The sequence below is a fragment of the Musca domestica genome, unplaced genomic scaffold (genome assembly GCF_030504385.1).
Source record: "Musca domestica strain aabys unplaced genomic scaffold, Musca_domestica.polishedcontigs.V.1.1 57, whole genome shotgun sequence".
NCBI classification, from domain to species: Eukaryota; Metazoa; Arthropoda; class Insecta; order Diptera; family Muscidae; genus Musca; species Musca domestica.
The window spans coordinates 4,187,195-4,212,665 of record NW_026712358.1 but is presented as its reverse complement, the minus strand read 5'-3'; the positions used below and the strand labels follow the sequence as shown (position 1 = coordinate 4,212,665).

At 36.0% G+C, this 25,471-nt stretch overlaps 1 protein-coding gene across 5 annotated transcripts in view; it reads left to right on the top strand.

Annotated features, from left to right (window-relative positions):
* The window catches only part of LOC101891319 (cGMP-dependent protein kinase, isozyme 2 forms cD4/T1/T3A/T3B), a 156,417-nt gene that overhangs the window by 101,078 nt on the left and 29,868 nt on the right, over positions 1-25,471 (top strand). For 3 of the 5 annotated variants that reach the window (XM_059128764.1, XM_059128762.1, XM_059128763.1), the window contains one exon: positions 11,801-11,967. In XM_059128764.1, coding sequence (XP_058984747.1) covers positions 11,801-11,967 — 167 coding nt within the window. Of the gene's footprint in view, positions 1-10,111; positions 11,126-11,800; positions 11,968-14,154; positions 14,782-25,471 lie in introns of those variants that run through there. The other 2 variants (XM_059128766.1, XM_059128765.1) reach the window with 2 other exon arrangements.

Genomic DNA, 25,471 nt, shown 5'->3' with positions numbered 1-25,471 from the left:
CTCTATTGATGGGAGTTTTATTCAACATATGATGATAAGTCCCACGATAAACCCAATCTGGTACTGCAGTGACGAACAGGATGGACCTTCGCCCCCTCATGTAGATGGTCCACTGGTGGCATGAGGAGGTACCTCGTCGCAGGTGTTGGGGCAGCATTCTGGCAGGTCTGCATGTTCTTGTATTCTGCAAAGCACTTGTATTCCCAGCTACTCACCGCATTATAAGAGGTCAACAAGTTCTCCTTGTCTGCACCCCAAGTGCTGCAGGCTAGCGAATTGAGGACCTTGTTCTTAGTTTTCAATTTTTCGCTTGATAGCTGTGGCTTGCGCGGACGACTTGAACAGGCTGTCAAATGTGACCCTTGGGATCTTGTGGACGGTATTACATTTCCCCGACCGGAGATATCACACCGCCTTGGGGAACTCCCTGTTTCAAACTACGAAGTCTGGACTTCTTGTTCCGAAATTCCACGTACGACTGGCGTCCACACATATATATTTGATTCTCCAAAGTTTCAAACATGTCCGAAGAGAAGTTCTCTCAACATCCTCAAACAGTGTGGCGTGGTTGACTGTATCAAATGCATTTGATAGGTCAAGGACTACCAACTTTCTTCGATGACACGAAATTTTCTGGTTCAATCCTCTACAGATATTTGTGGATATGGCATGAAATGCTGTTGTGGTACAACGTCGTGGGCGGAATCCGTGTTAATGGCTGACATCTGGATAGCTGCCTCTGATGCTGGGGACGAGTAAAACCTGAAGAATCTTTATTACTGGCGACAAAATGATTCGCCTTTGCTGGCATCCTTGCCTGGCTTCAGTAGCGGGACCACTCGGCCAATTTACCTGGCTTCGGAGAGAGGTTGAGAACTTTTGGAGAACATTGAAATTGCGTTTGAGCCCAACGTTTTGGATCACTAGCATATCGGATGACATTAACAACATCACTCATACTAAACTGTGGTTGTGCTTCCTCAGCAGGAAGAGATCTGATACCGCGTATCGCTTCGCCCTGTCGCTCTCGGGATGGTCGACAATTTTTCGGTAAAAATATCCAGCGCATCTCTTGGGATCAGTCACCTTTACGTCGTTAAAAGTGACAGGTCCTATTATCTTTTTCCCATGGTTCGAGAGGGATTTGACTTTTACCTTTGACCTGAGCCATTTTCACTACACAGTATGGGGGGTATATTAAGATTGTCTTTCCGTTTGTAACACATCGAAATATACATTTTAGACCTCACAAAGCATATATATTCCTGAAATGAAGCAGGTTGATAAAATATTAGTCAAATGTGTATTATGTCTGCAGGACTTTTGGTATGGAAAATGGGCCATGTAGGTCCACGTTTTGATATAACCCCAATATAACATCACCTCGCGATATTCGGTATTTTGATGATTTTAGCGACATTTTTCATTATTCAAATTTGGTATTTGAAGTTCGTAGTGGGTACTACAGCCTAAGATAGAAAATTATCTGTGCAGGTCCACATCGTCTTATAGACTCTAATTTAAGGACTACATTCGGTATTTTTAAGATTTTAACAGAATTTTTAGTGGATTTTATTTTTTTTTTTTTTTTTTTTTTTTTTTTTTTTTTTTGAAAATTGCCAAATTAGTTCCAAATTGTAGAGAGTTCGGCCCGGCCGAGCTTACAGCTTTTTAAATTGTTTTTTTTTTATTTTTGTGTTTTTTTTTTTTGTGAAACATGAAATTTCCCGTATACCTGTCGGAACTCCGACTGAAACTTACTAACTTGTTTTTTAGATAGATTTGATGTAATTTGGCATTTTGTTTTCATGGTGGGCAAAATCACCTTTCTTGAAAAAATTATATGAACTGCAACCACTGTGCCTCCGACAAGACTGATGTGCATCAAACGTATGAATTGAATGGATGGATGTTTGGACGAGTCCACAACACGCAGATTCATATACATATGAGCACTGTTTGTCTGTTTAAACGAACATATGAACGATCAAACATATGAAGTTGTTTTGTTTTCAGATTTCAGCTCACGTACCGCCGAACTGTGTCTGGGGGTCTGTGCCGTGGAACGGTGAGGGTGTTGGTGGAGAAGTTCATTTGTGTGTTTTTGTTTTGTTTTGTTTGTGCTCACCTCCCAACTCACTGTGAGTTCGGTTTGTTGTGCGCGTTAATAACGAGCAACTTGTTGTGATGGCTAGCGACGGTGCACCAGTTGATGATTCGCGTTCGCATTGCTTACACTAAACAAAGCGCTTAACACGGACGGACGTTGCGCAGAAACACCAAAACAATAAAAAAAAGTTGCAAACAATTCGTTGTTGATCGTTTATTGTTGCTCTGAATTTTATTTTTGCATTCGATCTGGAAAATGTCATTTATCCAGTCGTCACAAATCAATCTAAGAACGTTTCTGGAAAAATAAAAATGTGATTACGTCTTCGTCGGGATTGTTTAAGAATTATTTTTCTCGATTAGTGGTCGAAACGTTTATATGCAACATTACAACAACATTCGCCACACACAGAAAATATTTGTAGTTTTATTTCGGTATCTAAAAACGAAAAACAAAATATTACCTCCTGTCTCCACACCACCCGTCCACCCACTTCTATGTCCATTTTACTGCACCTCCATTTGCCACCACCACCTTTGCGATGTGCAGTGATTTTTTCAGTGGCCAAATTTAAGTGAATTTGTTTTAATATCAAGCAATGTTCAGCAAATGTTGGCAATTTGTTAAAACAAATAATAACAACAACAACAGCATTGAGAAATACGCAAAACTACAATTTTAAAAAAATATGAAATTAAAAATAAAAAATATTTTTGCCATAAAAATTGAGTGGTCGCGGTTTCGCGGTGCATTAAGACATCAACCGAAAATAGACGAAATTGTTTGCCGAAATTATAATTTTTATATCAAAAATAAGCCATTGGATAAAAAAAAACAATTTATTGTTATTTTTTCGCACTCTCTTCGGCGAACGTAGCCACAAATAAAGATAACATCAACTCAACCAACAGCTTAGCCATTAGCATGAACGGCGTCGTGATAGGCGTAAATTAAGCGTTTTAATTACAAGTTTATTCAACGAGGCCTCCTCGGGCAGTGACGCGCAACGCCAGTGACATTGAGGAGTTGTCGCTGTTGACGCCGATGTTTGACAGCGCCAATATATTTGTGGCATTTGAATGCAACGATCGAGCGGTGAATGAAAAAAGCTGCTGCCGTGCGCTGGTCAGCCGGAGCTCAGGCCAGAGACAACAGCTGTCGTTAGCCATTATTGTTGTTATTGTGGTCTTTTGCATTTAATTCCATTATTAATGTCTAGCTTGGGGTTATTTTTTTCCAGTTATAGAATTTGAATAGAATTCTGAGACATTGGCGCGAATAACGACCGAAGGGATATCTGTAATTGAGGGGTGTCATTGCATGCATGGCTCAGAGCCTTTTATGGCTGCAATTTATGTCTAAATGAATAAAGTGATGACTTGAAGCTAACAAAATCATATAATTTGGAAATGATAAGCGAAAAACTGAGTGGAATATTGGCAATATGGGTCATTCCATATTTAATTTAAAAAACATGAAAAATCTGTTTAGAAGGTGTCTAGAGTTTTGATAACAGATGTATACCCTCAGCCAATATTCGATTATTTAATAATATTTTAATTTCTGTTATGGTTGTACAAATTTTTGACCCTCTATGGAGTAGGTTCCTAAGGGATGGGCCAACATTCTCTATTTCGTATAGGACCTAAATAAATATGATATAAATATTGCGACGTGCCAGGTTCGGACTATATTGGTTACTTCCTTCACTTTATGGAAATGTTGAGAAGTACCAAGTCTGAATGAGATAGGGTGTTAATTTCGCTTTTATGAGCTTCATGAATATTTAAATTCTGACCCTTTGTGGGGGAGGTACCAGCAGAAGTGGACCGATATATCCCATCTTCACAGCAGATCTTGTGTTAGTAGAAATGATGGGATGTGTGAAATATGAAAAGAACCGGTTGCTTATTTTGGATTTTCTAATCGTTTTGGTTATTCAAAATCTTGCACGCTATGTGGGGGAGGTGCCAGAAGAAATGGTCCGATATCTACCATCTTTATAGCAGATCTTATGTTTATGGAAATATTGACATATGCCAAGTTTGAATGGAATCTGAAGTTAATTTAGCGTTTTATGAACTTCACGTGTATTCAAAATTTTGACACTTAGTGGGGGAGGTACCTGAAGACCGATATTGCCCATCTTCACACCAGATTTTTTGTTAGTAGAAGTATTTAGATGTGTGAAATTTGAAGAGAGTCAGATGCTTATTTCTCGTTTTACGAGCTCCATGGCTATTCCAAATTGTGACCCTTTCAGGGGGAGGTACTAAAAGGAGTGAACCGATATATCCCAACTTTACAGCAGATCTTGTGTTAGTAGAAATACTGGGATGTGAAAAATATTGAAAGAACCGGATGCTTATTTCCGATTTTATAATAGTTTTTGTCTCTTTGTGGGCAAGTACCAAAAGAAATGGTCCGATCTCTACCATCTTTATAAGAGATCTTGTGTTGATGGAATTATTGAGATATACAAAGTCTAAATGGTATATCCGATTCGCGTTTTATGACCTTCATGATTATTTAAAAATTTGGCCTTTTGTAGGGGAAGTACCAGAAGGAATGGTCCGATCTCTACCATATTGTGCTGATAAAAATATTGAGATGAGTCTGAATGGAATCAGATGTTAATTTCGCGTTTTATGAATTTCATGGACATTCAAAATGTTTACCCTTTTCGGGGGGGAGGTACCAGAAGGAGTAGACCGATATATTCCATCTTCCATTCCAGTTTCACACCAGACCTTGGATTAACAAAAAAGATTTTGATGTGTTTAATTTGAAGACAAGCGGACTCTTACATCACAGTTTTTAAGAGTTATAATTATTCAAAATTTCTACCCTTTCGGGGGGAGGATACTTGATGGAATGACCCGATATTTTTAATTGTCGCACCCAACTTTGAACTAATGCAAATATTAGGATATGCAAAGTTGGAGCAAAATCGTATTGCCCATTCTCTTACTGTGCAGTAAAATATTTTTTGAAAATTTCGACCTTTTGTGGAGGAGCTACCAAAAGGTGTGGACTGATATTGCTCATCTTCGAACTCGATCTAAGTTTGATAATAATATTACGATGTACCAAGTTTGGACCAAATCGGATACTCCCGTCGGACATTGCTAGATCGACTCAAAATATTCTGAAACGTATTTAGTCCAAAAAGACCTAGGATTTTAAAACGTTATTTCGATAAGGCACGTTTTGGTATTAAATGATATTTACCCTCTCTAGCCATAAAATAAATCCATATTTCAATTATAGTTCAAGAAGGTATTTGCATCAAGGATGACAAACGGAAATATTTTTTAAAGTTTTTTGATCAATTTTTCATCGGCCTGGCTCGAGGTATACATCTGCCAAAAAATTCCCAATAACTTCTAATTTGTTTTTTTTTACCCTCAAAGGGTATGTAGTAGAGTTTTGCATTAACTCCCATGAAGTACGGCTTTAATCCTAAGATAATTTAGGCTATTAATTTCATAATTGGACCCCTAATGAAATTTTTAGACCAATAATTATGTAGAATATTTAAACTTGTTACGATCCCATTCAAAAGGAGTGATTCGCTTGAGAGTTAACTTTTTCAACCAAAATAATCCCCGCCTTTTTATCACCATCATATACATGGCTAAATGTTATCCATATCCGCTTATTTTTGCCCATTTATAAGAATACATATACATATATATATATATATATATATATATATATATATATATATATATATATACATATACAAAAATCAATATTTATATATATAGCCAGAGTCGAATTTTTCAATACACCGATTGATTGATTAAGTCTTTGACTTTGCAACCCTGAAAAAATACTCCATAGCAAATCTTTTAGAATAAGAGAACATATGATCTCATTTTTGTACCATTTCAAATAGAATGGAATTAAATTGATGTTAATTTACTCTTTTAATAAGAAAGAGCAAATTATCCAAAAAGGTTTTGTTCTCTTTCAACAACCCCAAATAAAGGGCCATTGATTAATTTTTTATTTGCCCAGCACTGTTCTACGTGAATTTTGTAACGTAAAACGCCTTTGTTTACTTCCACCCGCGAATTTCATTGAAAATGTCGAATCATTAACTCTGCTGCCGGTAGTAGCAGTTCAGCGTTTAGTATTCAAATCACACCTCACCTTTAAACATAACACACACAAAAGGGGGATGGGAATGTACGGTGATAGCCCTCGCTAAGTATGCCTTGAAATATTCCACCATGAATTTTTATTAACTAATTACATATTTGCGACTTTACCGCAAAGAAAACAACAGGCGGATTATGATCGAGAGTGCAAAAAAAAGCAATTTTATTTATATTTCGCCAAGCCGATGTTATATATTGTTCAGAAAACGATTTTTGAATTTTGAGTAAATGGAATAATGAGTCATTTGGTGGGTGGCATGGAATAAAAACTAAACATTTCATGATGCCCAAAATTCATACCTTTTACGCTATGACAGGCAAGAGTGCGATCATCCATCCCCAAATTGAATGCCAAACCAATGTTGGTCATAAAGGCCATGAGGCTCCATATCTAAAAGAGTAGTAACTGACTGACCGATCGAACGCGAATCAATACCCAGACGAAACGTCTGAAGATAAAATCTTGAAATTTTGCACGAGGTTCAGTCTTGGTGCGTAGGCGTGTGATAAGGCTGGGTTTTTACATTGCAAAAAGTGTACGAAAAGTTCTAAAAATTCAATACGTTTTATTGGGCTAGATTTTATAATTTTGAATGATGGAGTACAGGATGTTCCAAAGAGTATTTGGACATTCGAACTTTAAGGTTACGAAAAGTTCTGAAATGATACTAAAATGGCATCATTTGGTATTATGTAAACGGGTATTGGTAAAAACTAGAAAATCGATATCGGTATATAATCAAGGCTGGAAATTAAGTTTGAAGGTTGTTTTGGAAATGTGTGCTAGGTGTGCGAACCGTACGAAATGGTACTAAATTTCGACAAAGTTGGTTTAGATTGAACTAATGAAGCTGGAATTTTGAAATTTTGTATTGGGTCACTGTTGGTGGTAGGTGTGTGATAAAGAGGTGGGTTTTTGGAATGTGTACAATAATTGTACGAAAAGTACTGAATGGTACTATATTTGGTATTGGATGAAGGGATAGAGATAAAATTCTGAAATTTAATTTTTAGATTACTGTCTTTGAGGTTTGTTGCTAGTTTGGAAATGTGTGCCATATTTGTGCGAAAAGTTCTAAGTGGTACTAAATTTGGTATTGGGTGATGAAATAGGGCTCGAATCCTCAAATTTGATATAAATAACACTGTGGTTAAGATATGGAGGTGGCTTTGGAAATGTGTACTATAATTGTACGAAAAGTACTAAGTGGTACTAAATTGATCATTGGAAGAAGGCTGGAATCCCGAAATATACAGGGTGAAATAGAAAAACTGCAACAAAGTCAAACGCCAAATTTATAATTTTTTTCTAAATTTTATTGAATGAAAGCAAAAAATGTCGGAAATAGCATCAAATTTTAGAATGCGTTTAGATTTATTCGAATTGGTCACCTTGGGCACGAATTATGACCTTCAAACGGCCAATGAAACCGTCACACGCTGCCCGAATGTTGCTCTGCGGTATTTTGGCCCATGGCCCCTTTAGCTGATCTTCCTTGCTTTTCAAAATACTCCAGACACAATAGTCCAACAGATTGGTATCCGGAGATTTTGGTGGCCATTGTGCGCTGGAAATGAAGCGAGAAGCCTCATTTTGTAACCATTCTTCGGTGGCGGGTGTTGAGTGCGATGGTGCTGAGTCCTGTTGGAATGTCCAAGGTCTGCGGCTGAAATATTTGCGTGTCCAAAGCTTTAGTACACCCTCCAGAATATTTTTGGCGATAATATTCGACATTTATTCTCATGCCACGGAGAGCGACCATCGCCTGTTATGGCGGCCGACACCATCACCATTTCCGGCGCTCGAGTTCTGGTGGCCAACCGAAAGTGCACATTTTCAGCTGACCTCTTTGGCAAGTAAACGCGATAATTTTGTTTGTTTACAAACTGCTTGACAACGAATGTTTTCTTTTCGGAGAAACCCAAATTCGGCAGTTCACCACTTTCGGCCAATCAAAGCAACTCTTTAGCTCTTTTGAGTCTAATTTCTTTCTGTTGCCGTGTAAGTTCTTGCACTTTTCGGAATTTCAATGGTTTTACCCCAAGCTCGTTTTTCAATATTTGCCAAGATACCATTCTTGCGATATGTTCAGCTCATGAGCCATTTTTCGGTCACTGCGACGCGGGTTTCGATCAAGTCGCTTCTTTCTGCTGATGTTGCTGTCTTTTCCGTCCACTTCCTTGACGTCGGGCTACGCTACCAGTAACGGCAGCACGGTAACGAGCGATGGTACGAGACACAAAAGATTTGTTCACATTTAAATGCTGGAGTGCCCTAACAATAGCCACTAGTGGTTTTCCAGCCAAATATAAAGAAATCACACTATCACGCTTGAATTCCATCACGAATAACTTTTTTCCTGGAAAATTCTCACTAAAATGCTTTTGAATGCTTGTAAATAATCTAATGAGCTGTCACTGGAATAATTTTACCAGCTGTTGGACGAGTAGCTTAGAAATGACAGCAATCTGAAGTTGGTTGCAGTTCTTTCATCTCAATCTGTATATTATGTTTAAAAACATTTTAGAGTTAAAGCCGTACATTAAGTGGTTTGTATAAAAATTTCCAACAAATTTAATATGCATCCAATTGGAGGCATTATCTCCCTTTATACCTCATTTTTTGGAGAAAGTATCAAAGTAAGAATTATTCTAGATCAAAATTCATTGTAAGTCTCTGAACAAAATAAATGTGTAGACTTAATATGTCCATAGAAATTGATGACATATTTTTGGTTTATAAAAAGGGTTTCCTATTTTCGATAAATTTTTCACTTTTTCTGAATTCACTGGAAATTTTCTTATATTTTTACTCTCCAATAGTCAGTCTGGGTTGTGAGACATGCCAAGTATACTCGATAGTGTTCGTTTTAAGTTCAAAGCCCCAAAGGAGTTTTGGATTCTTATGCCGACAACTGTTATGACCCTTATATAGTTGTGACTATATCCAAAGGGACCCTTATAGTTTGAGATATATTTCGCAATATTTAGGATAGAGCTTGGAAATTTAATAGAGATATTTGGACTACATCCAGAATCATTGACACAGAAAATGGTCGGTCCGAGTATGTTTAGGCAATGTTTTTTACAAATAATTGTCATAATTGTAGGTTACCCTTTAATAATTGTTGGTACAGCTGTTATATATAATGATACCCCTCTTTAAAGTTCTTGCAAGGGATTTGGGCATATTTTAGGACGTAGATCACTTTTTCGCAATAAATTTCAAAAATCCCGGTTACTGACCTACCGCATTTTCTTTTACATAAATAACTCTCAGTAAAGGCTTCGATAAATTCATTCCAAATTTATTAAAACAATTTAAGGCATAACACCCTAATATTCTTCTTTACAATATTTTCTTACATCATTTTCCATTGTTTTTGTGCTCTGAAACGCTATTAACTATTTTCCCCCCATTGAAAGTGCAATGCACGTTGAAGTGGATGTTTTTTGTTGTTTATGCATCCATCCACTCAACAATCATGCCACTTGTCTGGTTGGCTGGCTGGCTGACTGATTTGTCGACAGCCTAGGGCGCATGCGCAGCATTCGTCTACGGCATCGGCTATTAAAATTATACATTGTTCATGTTGCTGTTGATGTTTCTGCTGCTGCTGTTGTTGTTATTGTTTTTGTTGATGTTGTCTATTGAAGTTGATTGCCATTAATTGATGATGTGAACTTAGCAATTGTTTACAATTTGTTACAGTTTATTGCAAATGGCATTGCCCTCGCAGGCAATTTTCAATTAAAGCCAAGCCATAACGCTCGCCACATTTTCAAGGAAGTAAATTGAGGAGACAACAAATAATTGTTGATGTAATCAAATATTTTGTGTCAAAAAATAAAAAAAATCAAACTATCAGCTGTGTTCAGAATTCTAAATCAACGAAAACACACAGAGACCTTAAAACAATGCTAAAAAGCCGGTGTGTTCTATGACGTCATAGCTTGCGAAAATCAAAACAAATGCCGATAAACTGCGGAGAGACTATTGCGGCCTAACAACTTTCGTTTTCGTATTTCGCGTGTTCGTTCGTTCGTTAGATTGTCAAGACGCTGACGGACGCTACGTCGCTGCCACCAATTGCTGCTGCTAGAAATGTGTTTTTGAATACCACCACAAGCACTAACAACTCTAAGCAACAACAAAAACAAATATGAGTCAAAAACGTCAACTAAATTACTCCAAAGAATGTCATCGCTTGGAGGAAATTGTGGACAATCTGAGACATGAACTGCACTACACCCGCCTGGCCCTGGACGACAAAGACAACGAAGTTCAAAGTTTGAAAAAGGCCTTGCGGGAATGTCACCAGTGCGATGCAACACAGCATCAGAAGCATGCCCTGCCCTTCTCACTGGGCAGCACAGCTGGCCAGAGACACTTGGAACGTTGTGATGGTGGTTCTGCCGAAGAAGATGTTCAGACGGAGCCAATGCCACCCACAGCCTCTCAACTACAGGAAATGATTAATGTAATCGATCATCTGCAAGTTGCTCTGCACGACAAGGAGAAGGCCTTGTCCGAGTGCCAGGAACGTAATCGTTTCTTTTGCCAGAGCATTGCCCGCCTCCAGCAAGAGTGTCAAACCAAAGATGCCCTAGTCGTTGAATTACAAAATGAAATTGACAAGTTCCGTCAGGTGGTCAAACCACTGACTCAGGTCTTCCTCCAGCATCACAAGACGGAATGTGATGACATCAATTGCAACATTGGCATGGAATCGACGCGTGTCCTACCGTCGGAGTACAAACGGATAAAACGTCAAGGCTGTAGTGCTGAGCCATTAACGAATCTAGTGGAGGCCGAGGATAAGCTGATGAAAATACCGAAATGTGCCAAGTAATTTAATGTGTTTTTAATAGAAAAATAATATTATATTTCGAAATTGGTATAATTAGGATGTATAAAAGGTGGACCTATATTAATATTTTTTTCGAAAGGAATCCAATGTATAGATCAAATTGTGAATGTGGCTATAACCTGAAAAATACTTGAAATCTGGATACATCCTGACATAGAGGCTGTATCAAAACATTTTTGACTGAATTTGTAAATTACTACAACTAAATATCCTCCAACATATGATTACTATTCCATTGACTAAATCTGAAACTATTAAATGAGATCCCTTAGATATCAGCATCAGATTACAAACCGATTTCAGGAACATTTAGAGTTTTTAATTGTCAAAAAAAATAATTTTTACTATTTCATTTTTAAATTTTTCTCTAGATTTATGATGACAATTTCAATCAAATGGAACATGTTTAAAATATTTAAAAACCTAGTTATATTAAATTCATAAAATAAAAGTCTTATTATTCTACTAGTAAAAACTCACCTTCAGGCTAAAAATCCAGGGGAACGTTCTGTTTACTCCCTCTTAAAATGTTCGCGATCTCCCTTTTATTATGAGTCTGTCGACTTCTCCAATTGTTCGAAATAAACAAAAAAAAACAATATTTCCTTATCAAGTAATGCTAATCACTTGTGTCCATTCTTTTGCCATTACAGATCACGTGAACTTATTAAATCTGCCATTTTGGACAATGATTTCATGAAGAATCTGGATATAACGCAAATTCGTGAGATCGTCGATTGCATGTACCCGGTTAAATATGCCGCCAAGAGTCTCATTATCAAGGAGGGTGATGTCGGCAGCATTGTTTATGTCATGGAAGGTGAGTTACAGTCAATAACGTGATTTTATTACATGAAGCATTTGCATTTTATTTGTATGAGCCTAAAAGTATGCTCAACATTTTGTGAAATTTTACTGCGTTGTTAGACAAGCAAATATAAACGTGAACATGTCATGGACGGAAAAGCCAATTCGTTAATAACGGAAATTCGAGTGGTTAAGCTGAGAAATAATACCCTAAACCAAGAAACGCTTATAAAAACACAAAACGCAACGTCGTACAGTGAAACAAACGAACGTTGTTTTTAATGACTTAAAGTTAAACAAAAGAGAAAATAAATATAAAAAACGTGATACTGGGAAGGTAACAAAAATGGTATTACATGGCAGAAACCTTTAATTTGGAGACAGTTTCTGACTGCAGTGTTGGTGTAATAGTCGGTTCGATAGTATTTGGACAGTGGCTGTCAATTTGATAATACTTGGGTTGCGGTAGATGGTTCTTTGCTATCGGATTTATGGTTGTCCACTCAATGATATTAATTTATTCGAGATGCTGTCGTCCCGATCCTACCTGGATTGTAGGACGTACTCGGTTTGTATTATTCGGCCCTGTGGGATTCGGATAAAGCAAAGCCAAACGTCTTAATGTTTTTTTTTTTTTTTTTTTTTTTTTTTTTTTAATGAAAGCAAAAATGTCGGAAATAGCATCAAATTTTAGAATAAGTTCAGATTTGTTCGAATTGGTCACCTTTGGCACGAATTATGGCATCAAACGGCCAATGAAACCGTCACACGCTGCCCGAATGTTGCTCTGCGGTATTTTGGCCCATTCCCTTCGAAGCGCTTGCTTGATCGACACTCTGGTATTTTTAGTGCCAACCTTGCTTTCCAAAATACTCCAGAAATGACAGCAGTCTGAATTTGGTTGCAGTTTTTTCATCTCACCCTGTACATCACTTTGCATATTTAGTAGAGCTATCCACAAAAAATAATCTGATCTGATCCGATCTATTTAAAAATTAGCAGAAGTATTTTTTGTGATGTATTCAAGGTATCAAACACAAAATCAGATGAAACATATATATGGGACCTATAGCTATATCTGAACCGATTTTCATCAATTTTCACACACTTTCTTCCATTTTTGATGAATTTGGTCATATGTGCTGAAATTCAGTGAAATCGGGCCTATACTAACCATTTTGTGCATAATAATCTTGAAATCGGATAAAGATGTATATGGCAGCTTTATCCAAATCTAAACCGATCTCGATGGAACTTGGCTGAGCTATATTGATATATTTCCCCGAATATCGTTGTTACGAGATCCACATTACTGTGGAGGAAAAAAATAACAAATCGGATGGACATTATATATGGGAGCTATAGCTATATCTGAACTGATTTTTATCAAATTTTACATCCTTTTTTCTAGGTTCAAGTTAGTTGTTTGTGTTAAATTCCATCATATTTGGACTTACATAATACATTTGGTGAAGGCAATGCGGGCGAAGATTTACATGGGAGCTATATTTAAATTTCGACCGATTATCTCCAATTTCAATAGGGTTCGTCCTTGGGCCAAACCAATGATTTGTGCAAAATTTCATCTAGTTCGGGCAATAAATGCTGTACCTGTACCTTGTTTACAAAAATGATTGATTCTATGCAGATCATTAAAAGAAACAATGGATCTATTTCTCTAGCTTCTCTATGTTACAAACAGTGTATAAAAATGATGATTAAAAATGAAAAGTGATATAACATTTTATTTTTTATCTTAATGGTTATACAAAAGGAAGCTTCTTTACATTACATTGTAATGAGTCAAGTGCTTCACGCCCCTACAATTTTTACTCGGCATTAAAAATGTTCTCCTTCTTTATTTTTTGAAAAAAATAAATATTAAAATGCAAATTATACCGGAAACAGTGTTTACAAACATAATGGCAACTCTGCAGGATTTGTAACTGTGTGAGTGCATTCTCTCTTGGTTGGCTCTCTTCTCTTTGTGATTTTCAATTTGTTTAGCTCATCATCCAGTGAGAGGCGTCCAAACATTTTAATTTTCGCATTGTTTAACATTGGTTTCGTTGTTTACTTCGTTTGTTTAGTCGAGTGTTTGGTTTGGTATCTTGTCTCTGAGCTCCAACAAAGTAGGTGTGTGTGAGTGTGTGTGTGTATGCGAGTGTTTTTGTTATGTTACTAACCTCAGATCATTTGTGGGGATCAGTCGTGTTTTGATCATTACGCGAAGAGCAACGTTTAGCGCGTATTCCGTTGTGGTTGCTCGTTAGTGACGGCCGTGTTGTTTTCCGCTTCAAAGCCGTATTAGTGTGGCTTCGCGTTACGATTATTTGAGTTCTCGTTGAAAATTGAGATTTTATTTTGTCTTGTCGCTTTATTCAATATATAAAGAAGGAAAAAAATTAACAACAAACTAATATTGTTGCGGAAGAAAAACAGAAAAAAAAGAAAGAATAGAATTGAAAACAGACGGAAAGAAAATAACAACAAAATTATTTATCAGCGTCATCATCACAAGGAAATCAACAATGACCAGTTCCCGCATTTCGTGTCTTCTTTGTGTCTTTTCTCGTGTGTATTATTTAAATTGTGCAAAGAAAGATGAACAAATCAATTTTGAATAATTGAAGTGTGAATTTGGAGCAGAAGTAGTTACATACATACATGGTTAATAAATATTTTGATAATAAAAATACAATAATAAATAGATCGAAACCACTTGAATAATAATAAATAATAACGAAAAGTGATATAGTTTTTTTGGTTCGTAAAGAAGAAGAAGAAAAGAAACAAAATCAAATCTGTTGGTGTTATTGTTATTATTGTACGTATTAAATACCTATATACATACATAATGAGCCTTCGTGTACTCATGTCGATGTATAGTAGGTCTGAAATAAATAAAACAAAGCAATTCGTACATTGTCATACCTGGCGACTACCCTACCTACCTAGCATGCCTACCCCGAATGCCTGCCTGCAGCTGATTATTACAATGCTGTGATGTATAAAATTTCCTGATTTCAAAATTCTGAAACTCTTCAGCGTTGGCTGGTTCGTGTTGTGGTTGCTTGTTTGCAGCCTTTTTCATTTTTTGTTTGTTTTGCGGCTGCATGCTCCTCGCTTTATGCATTATGACTTTGGATCATGCAACAGCTGTTGTTGGTTCGGTTTTGGAATTGTATACACATTGTTGTTCCTTCTCTCTGTTTTTTTTTTCTTCTTCTTTGTTTGTTCGATATGCATAATGATCAAAGCACTGAACTGGTAACACCACCGCGTGCATACTCGCACATGGACATGTTGGCCAGGCAATTATAACGGATTTACTGAAATATTATTGAAATGGGATATTTTAAATAGGGGTATCCTTTGTACTTTGATATTAAAATTATATTCCAGTTGGAAACAATATCTGCCGTATGGTATTCATATTTATCTGTCTCTTTACGAATTAAACCACTTTCCCAATTTCGTATAAAACACATGTTTTATGAATTCATTTTAAAAACAGGTGTGTTCTTAATTTAAAACTGGCTTATATTTGCACTTGTCAATGTAAACTGCTTTATGTCATGAACCGAATTCTTGGGTTCAACAACTTATCAGTGTCAAGATGCGAAGACGTTCTTGAAAACATTTTTGAAAACAATACTTTTAAATAAACAAATTTAATAATTATAGGAAAAAATGGGTTTTTAGAGTGGATTTGGGCAAAATTGATTTTACTAGAATATAGTACAAGAAATGTTATGTAGAAAATGTATTCAGTATAACATAAAAATGCATGGATCATTCAATTATTTATATCGGAAGTATCTCTGCATCAGGACCAAATTAAGTCAATTATGAGTCAGATAAGTGAAAAAAAAACCCATTCAAAATGGATCCGAGTTGGGTGGCTAAAATCTGCCTTCTTTTGCTTTATATAAAGTATGTATTTTTCCACCCTCAGATATATGGCTAGAGAGGGTATATATCATTTGATACGGCCGAAACATGCCTCATCGAAATAACGATTATAGACTCTAGGTCTCTTTGAACCAAATCCGTTTCAGAACATTTGAACTCGCACGATATCTCGCGAAGGAAGCATCCGTTTTGACCCATCGTAGTATTATTGTCAAACATACATACATCGAGTTCGGAGATGGGCAATATCGGTCCACTCTTTCTCGTACTCCCCTAACAAAATGTCATCCTTTTCAAAGAAAATAATTTACTGCCCAGAAAGAGAAAGGATAATCCAATTTAGCTCCAATTTTGCAAGTCCTCATCAGTGCGAAAATGGATATTGGTCCACTCCATCAAGTACCTCCCCCACAAATAGTCAACATTTTAATAATTATAACACTTATAAATGTGATGTAAGTGTCCGATTGTCTTCAAATTGCGAATATGATAATATTTTTATTAATCTGGTGTGAAGATGAAATATATCGGTCCACTCCTTGTGGTGCAAGCTCATAAAACACGAAATTAACATCAGATTCCATTCAGTCTGGGCACAGCTCAATACTTCTGTCAACACCAAATCTGTTATAAAGATGGTAGAGATCGGACCATTCCTCCCCCACAAGGTGTAAAAGTTTTGAATGATCAAAACGATCATTAAATCCGCAATAAGCATCCAAATCTCTTCAAAATTCACACAATTCACAATTTCCAATGCTTATGAATTCATGATAAATTTGGATATAAATGTTCGATTTCCTTCAAATTTCGCACATACCTATACTTTTATCTGTATTAGATGAAGTATGAAAATGGAATACTTCGGTCCGCTATATCTGGCAACTCACGCATATTTCAATATTTTCCAAAATTTCCACATATCTCATATAAAGTATAGGAAGAAGTCGATATAGTCCAAATCTGGCACGTTGTAATATTTATATCAGTCTTAGGTCAGATACGAAATGGACAATATTGGCCAATTGCTTCGGAACCTCTCCCATAAAGGTCAACATTTTGAATAAACATATCTCAAGGCTGTCGGCAAAACTGACTGATACTATTTTACTTGTTTATATAATCATACAGTCCGATGTAGGATATATTCAATTACATTATGAACCTAAATGAGTGTGATTTTTTATTGGCAGTGCGAAGATCCACTCTAGCTAAAATTTTGCACATATATGTATTGAGCATCACCGATATAGTCTGGGGAACTGTGCCTCCTATATGAACAATTTTTTAGATTTTCTGGGGTTTTTTTATCCCCTCCACCATACTATGGTCTAGTTTATCATTCCATTTGTAAATCCTCGAAATAAGCATTTTGGCCACACAAAGTACATATATTTTTCATCAGCATAAGATTCTATGGTGATTTAATCAAGTCCCTCCGCCTATCTGTCGGTCTGCCCGTGTGTGGAAATAACTCTAGATTCCGAAAGCGAAATTAAGTAGGTAGATAAACTTTAGCTGAGATGCATTTAAGGTAGAATTGTTGGTATTGAATAACTGCACCACCAGATTTTAGATGATTTAGCTGTTTTAGTCATATTTTTTAAATAGAATTTGCTGTTTATTGATAGTTTGTGTTCCCTATATGATAGAAAAATCTTTGCAAAGAACTGTCCATATTGATCCGAATTTAGCCACATTAGTGTACCCCCCGGTACTCGATATTTTGTTCATTTGTGTCACATTTTTCACCGAAATACTATTAAATTTGGTATATGGAGTTCGTAAATGGTACTACTTTCACTGACAGAAAATTGCTTATATAGGTCCTCTTTCCTTGGTCTCGCCTTGGTATAACCCCCATATACCGTACCTCCCTATATTCGATATTTTAACAATTTAAGCCACATTTTTCAACAGAATTATTTCAAATTCGGAATTTGAAATTCGCAGTGGGTACTGCTTTCTATGACAGAAAAATATCCATGTAAATTAAGGTCTTCTCCTCCAGATATTCGAAATGTTGATGATTTTAATTACATTTTTTTTAATCGTGGTTTTTAGAGGTCGTATTGGGCACCACCTTCCCTGGCAGATAATTGGTTGTAAAGGTCCACGTTTTCGTATAGCCCTATGTAAATGTAATACTCGATATTCGAAAATTTTTAAATTATTTAATTTTTCAAAATTTGTTATTAGGAGGTATCTAAACTTGACCTGCTCCGATCTGTGTTCAGCAAATTAGCCTGCGTCTTATATACCAATAATATAGCGATATCCAAAAGCTCAGCAGTGCTTTTACACATCAACATCAGCATATATAGTGAAAGAATACTGATTTTAGATATCTAGCTTGGAAGATGCTGCTTTCGTTATAATCCAGATTAACTATTTTATTTAATTTTCTATCTTATATTCAGGGGTATAGATTGCTATGCCGTCATGAGGTAGATCATTGTGACTCCAGACGTTTCAGTCGAGAAGTCTTAGTCGTGTTGCTCTCAGTTCATGCGTTGTGAAAAGTTGTCACTTGATTTATCCTCGAATCTTACGATATTTAAACTTTGCAAAATTCCAGCTTTTTCATATGATGGTCTGCGTTACATACATAGCTCAGGACACCCTTTGTTGCCTTTTCCCCACATTTGTAGTACCGGTGATCAAAATATTGTGCCTGCAGTCGACCCCAGACTGCATATTCCTATCTAATTTAAATTCTTCCCATGTTGAATGATGTGACAAATCACGGACGAATGCAAATTATTTGTTGTCGTGTGTTTTGTTTTCTTTAAGTTGTATTTTTAGTCCATTATGTTTTTTTAATAGATGTCCATGAATCCTAACCCATTCCCTTCTACATCAACAATTATTCGGATTGCAGACGTTTTTATAGTTCAGTGTCAGACAGCTACCAATTTTTTCAATATGATCTTTGCTCATTTGTAGTTTGAAAGTAGGTTTCTTCCAACCCCCATAATAACCAATAAATAGAGCACACAAAACCTCGTCCTAATTCACTGGACAGGTGCTCCAACACCGCACACTTACACAAACATACTCTAGTCGTTGCATAGAATTATCGTATGCATTCTGGTTTTTGAACTATTTCGGTTTCATTTGTTTATTTGGGGTTTCTTATTGTTTGTTCGTTCGTTGGGTGGTTCGTTCATTCGCTCGTTTCGATTGCATGAATGTAAATTGATTCTTGTGCAAAAATCAAGTAAAAGAAACGGAACGGAACCGATCACAAAAAAAACAACGACACACACACACAGACCAGACAAAAGAGCGCACCTAAGCACGATCAGAAAAAAGTGAAAGTGAGCTAAGCCAAGCCAAGCTAGCCCGGCTAGCTCATATATTTTATCACCAGCCAAGACAAGAGTCACAGCAACAACAACAACAACACATCCACACACGCTAAGCTGCTCTAATCTGTGTTTCTAAACCTTGTTCTCGTTATTCGTTATGTATCTAAGTATGTCTGTTTACATATTCTGTTGCTTTGCAATTTTTTTCGGAGATGTCGGATTGAGAAAAAAAATCTGAACAAAGTTCTCAATAAATCACTCTAGGGAGAATTTGTAAAAAAGCGCTTAAAAGTTTTTTTATAGAGCTAGGAAATTTGAACATAGGAATATGTAAGACATAGGGATATTTTGAAAACAAACCCCCTAGTTTATGGAGCTATCACACACAAAAATGGCTCAACTTAATGCCTACTTTGCTTTTGTGTGAACACAACAAACTGCATTTATATCTTAAGGCTACTGGCCACGAATTATGCCCCAAAATAAAAATAATGTTTAAACAAGTTAAAAAGTATCGGTCGGTTTTGCCGACAGATATATACCTTCAGCCAATGTTCGATTATTAAAATATTTTTTGAATTCTGTTATGATTATACAAATTTTTGACTCTCTATGGAGTAAGTTCCGAAGCAATGCCCATTTCCTATCGGAACTAAATAAATATGACATAAATATTGCGATGTGCCAGGTTTGGACTATATTGGTTACTTCTCTCACGTTATATGGGACATGTGATAATTTTTAGAAAATGTTGAAATGTGCGTTAGGTACCAGATATAGTCGACCGAGGTATTCCATTTTCATATTTCATCTAATACAGATAAAAATTAAAAGAGAATCGAGCATTTATATCCAATTTATGCGAAATCATAAATTCCATATTCATCTAAGGTTTCTGGTTTAAAGATATATTTACATATAGTGGAAAGGTACCAGGATGGTTTCGCAGATATAGATAGCAAAAATGTTTGTGTGTGTGAAATTTGAAAAGTGTTGGATTCTTATTTCGCTTTCTTTGACCGTTTTGTTTTTCAAAATCTTGAATAATATGTCCAAATTGTCCAGAATAAATGGTCCGATTTCTACCGTCTTTATAAGAGATCTTGTGTTGATGGACATATTGAGATGTAGCAACTCTGAATGGAATCGAATGTTAATTTGCATTTTATGAGCTTCAAGAATATTAAAAATGTTGATCCTTTGCGGGGAAGGTACCAGAAGGGGTGGACCGACATATACCATCTTCACAGCAGATCTTGTGTTAGCAGAAAAAATGACATATGTGAAATATGAAGAGAAAGGATGCGTATTTCGATTTTTATGATCGTTTTGGTTATTCAAGTCTTTGACCCTTTGTGGTGGAGGTACCAGAAGACATGGTCCGGAATCTACCATCTTGCGTTGATAAAAATATTGAGATGTGCCAAATCTGAATGGAATTGGATGATAATTTCGCATTTTTTAGCTTCGTGGATTTTTTAAAATTTTGACCCCATTGTGGGGAAGGTACCAGAAGGAGTGAACCGATACATTTCATTTTCACAGCAGATCTTGTGTTAGTAGAAATAATGGCATGTGTGAAATTGGAAGAAAAACGGATGTGTATTTCGAATTTTTTGATCGTTTTGGTTATTCAAAACTTTGACCCTTTGTGTGGGAGGTACCTGAAGGAATGTACCGATCACCACCATCTTTATAACAGATCTTGCGTTGAGAAAAATATTGAGATGTGCCAAGTCTGAATGGAATTGGATGTTAATTTCGCATTTTTTAAGCATCGTGGATTTTTGAAAATTTTTACCCTATTGTGGGGAAGGTACCAGAAGAGTGAACCGATAGTTTCACACCAATTTTCACACCAGATCTTGGGTTTATAAAAATATTGTGATGTATGTAATTTGAAGACAATCTGAATCTTGCATCACAATTTATAAGAGCTTTGATTATTAAATATATTTACCCTTTGTGGGGGAGGTACTTAAAGAAGTGGTCTAACCTAGCACTGATAGAAATATTAGGATTTGCAAAGTTGGATCAAAATCGTATTAACCTTTCTCTTGCTGTGCAGAAAAATATTTTTTTGGGGGAGGTACCAGTAGGAGTGTACCGATATTAACCATCTCCGAACTCGATCTATGTTTAATAATAATATTACGATTTGCCATGTTTGGACCAAATCGGATATTTCCTTCGAAAGTTATAGTGTGAACCAGCCAGACGGAAGAACGGACATCGCTAGATCGAAAGGGTCTAAAACTATTATTTCGATGAGGCACGTTTTGGCCGTATCAAATATACCCTCTCTAGCCATATGGCTGAGGGTATAAAAAGGGCAACCTTAAGTTCGATCTGGCTCGGTTACAATTAAAAGAGTCGGAAAATTAGTAATTCCATTATATGTGAGGGGAGGTCTTTACTTCAAAATACTGAAAACCAGGATGTGTCGTTGTATATTTCTAGCGACAAATATTCAAATATTTATTAAATCCACCACTGAGAGCCCGAAATGTTTAATTGGAGCTAATTTTGTTGGAAGTTGGAACAATATAATATACCCACAATCACAAGATACCATAATACCTACCTAACGTAAACTCATATATCCATATTTTGCAAGGAATTAATATTTTTTGGTCTCAATTTAAAAATAATAATGCCTTGAAAAAATTCCTATCTAACTCTATTTTTAAATTGAAAACTATACGTGATTTCAACAGACTGATAGACGCTATTAAATCAACATAGAATTTTACGCTGATCAACCTGAGGCCTCAAACGAATATTTCATATGAAATGGCAAATTTAATTCGATTTGGTCGGAACAACCCAAAACAGCAACCCTTTTACAAAAATTCAAAACTTGGCCACAAACTCATATCACATTCTACCATTCAACAAGTGACAGATGAGAAGACATTCCACTCTCCGCTACTCTCAGCATTCTACTCCCATCTGTCCCAATTATCATAGCAAAACAGTGACAATTCCTAAGCTTCAGCCGATCAAGATTTGGCATTGTAAATGTCATTGCTCTTCTTGGTTGTTTATCATGACGAGGGTTTCGACGTCAAAATAAAAAAACCCCAATTTAAAATCCCCATTGCCGTGCTATAATTTGTTTTCGGTATTATGTGCAAGTATTTTGAATTCAATACAGCCAGCCAGCTACTCTCATCGACAAATTAAGTGTTTTTTTGTTTAAATGAAATAACATTTGAATTCCGGTTTCGTTTCTTTCGTTTTTGGTCATTGGTCGCACAGCAAATTACATGAATTTCTGTCCGTCTATCTGCCGTGTTATTTGATGACAAACGGCCGCCGTTTACTTCATTCCGACATTTTGCACTTCAATCCGACGAAGAAGACGAAGCAAGGAAAAAATGAAGGAAAAACCTCACCTGCTTACCGTTAAGTCTTGGAATTGGAGTTTTTGGGAGTGTTTTGTGGAAAAAAAAATTGTATATTTGTTGGCTGTTGTAAATGCGGATTTGTGTCATTCCGTTTGGCGAGTGTTGACAAGTTAGCGTTTTTATAACCTCCACGATGAAATGTTTAATTACTTGTTCTGTAAGAATTGTCTGGCAACTTTTTTTACTTAGAGAGCAAGGTAGTTTTGTTCTCTCTGTAAACAGTAAACAGACAGCATCCCTTCAAAGATTTGCAAGAAATCGGCTAATTTGTCAAAACAAAACAATTTTCTGCCATAAAGGGAAACAAAGCACTCAAAAATGTTGTATTTTTTTAAAAATAAACAAATTAAAAAGTATCAGTCGGTTTTGCCGACAGATGTATACCCTCAGCCAATGTTCGACTATTTAAATATATTCTGACTTCTATTATGGTTATTCAAATTGTTCGCCCTCTATGTGCCCTCTAAATATGATATAAATATTGCGACGTGCCACGTTTCGACTATATTCCTTCACTTTATATGAGATTAGTGATCATTTTTAAATAAATCGCTGACTTGTTTCGCAAGTTTTGACAGATAACAGTATTGAAAATGGTGATCCTTTGTGGGTGAGTTACCAGAAGGGGTTTGCAGATATATATCATCTTTAACAACAGATCTGCTGTTAGCAAAAATGTTTACATGTGTCTTTGAGCTACTTTTTTCAAAATCGTGAACCCTATGGAGAAGGTACCAAAAGAAATGTCTCATCTATACCATCTTCATAACCGATATTGTTGATGCAAATATTGAGATATACCAAGTCTGAATGGAATCGATCGTTAATTTCGTGTTTCATGAGTTTCATGGATATTCAAAATTTTGTCCCGTTGTGGGGGAGGTACCAGAAGGAGTGGACCTATATATCACACCTTTACACCAGACCTTGAGTTAAAAAAAAACTGCTCATTTCGGATTTTATAATCGTTTTTGATATTCAAAACTTTGACACTTTATGGGGGAGGTACCACAAGGAATGGTCCGATCTCTACCATATTTAAAACAGATCTTGTGTTTATGGACAAATTTGTATATATCAGGTTTGAATGGAATCGGATGTTAATTTCACGTTTTATGAGCTACAAAAATATTCAACATTTTGACCGTTTGTGGGGAAGGTACTACAAGGAGTGGATCGTTATATTCCATCTTCACACCCGAACTTGAGTTAATAAAAATATTGTAATGTGTGTAATTTGAAGACATAATAATAATTTTTAATAATTATTCATAATTTTTGCCCTTTGCGGGGAAGGTACTGGATGGAGTGGACCGATATTGTGCATTTTCGCACCTGACCTAGCACTGACGCAAATATTAGGATTTGTAAAGTTGGGCATCGTAATATCTGCTGATATCTAACAATAATAGCACAGAGAGTAACACAGAAGATGATTAAAATGAAAAATTAAATGTTCTGTTCTAGGATATATTATTTTCCAGCAGCTTAGTCACAAAATGCTATTTTTATGAATAATTCACAACATTGAGGTTAAGTTTGATTGTATGTTTTTGCTTACTTATGCCCTGAATAAAATCAAATTGCGAGTCTTATGAGTAGACAAAGCACAAACCACTTTATAATCATTTTTTTTTTTTTTTTTTATTTTAAGATGTTCGGCACGAACCGTTCAAGTAGTTGATAACCACTTTGAAATTATTATCTTAAGCAAAACAAATGGAATTGTATTTTAGAGATTGTTGTTGGATTAATAATTCGCAAACGTATTTTTCTAAATTCAGCAAAAATATCATTTTCAGTTGATATTTTTTGAATTTCCTAGATTTTTAAATAAACACATGTAACTATCACAATATTTGTTTATTAATAAAATGCGGAAGACTGAAATGGAACGAACAGATGTCGTGCATTATCTAGAGAATCGTTTTTGTTACTCTGATGTTTATTACATGTTTAAGAAATAAAAAGGGGCAATGGAAACAGTTTTTAAATCTACGAAATTTATTCGCAGTCTGGTTACCTTCTATTTATTTTTTTAATCTTGTCAATATTTTGCAGTCTTGGACGTTTTACTTTAATTTCTTCTATTCCATTGTTTATGCCATTTTGTTCTAATTTAACGCTTTTTGTTTATGCACTCCATTGGCCACACTGCCATTCATTCGCCTCATCGATAGTCAATACAAACAAAACAATATGGAGAGTTAAGAGGATTAAGCCACGCTCAATGTAAGTGGGAGCCCCCCAAAAATGAGAGAAGAAGAGAATACAAACAATTATCTCACATCAATGAGAACACGTGCAGCTAGTTTTTCGTACAAGTTTTGCCAATTGGCTGCCTTTGTGTTTCTTGTTTTAAACTTTGATATTTTCAAAACACATTGATTCCAAATTGAAGTTAGCAAATATCTGCTAACATTTAAAAGGTTAAATAAAGACATTTTCGTTGTGTTTTTTGTTTTTACAACACAGAGTCATCATCTTCTTCAGCGTTGTAGAGTCAGTCTTCTTCTTCTAGCACATACTTGTACATATGTACATATATCTACCTGTAGAGTGTTAATAAAAAATAAATCCAAACATTAGCAGCGAAGGTCTTTGGGGCCATTAAAGTCATTCGCAGTGTGAAGAAACTCCTTAATTAAGCCAATTTTAAAGTTTACGTGTCTGATGGACAGGCGATAAAACGACGGACGGACAGACGATAATATAGCGCCAGAGTCAGTTAGTGGGTACTATAAACTTCAGAATGCGTATCGCGTACTGAACTACATTTGTTTTTTACAAACATTATTTTTGAAGGGCATCCGATGACGCTGATGGTTGCGATAATGACGATGATGATCATCATCATCCGTGGCATGATAAGGGCAACGAT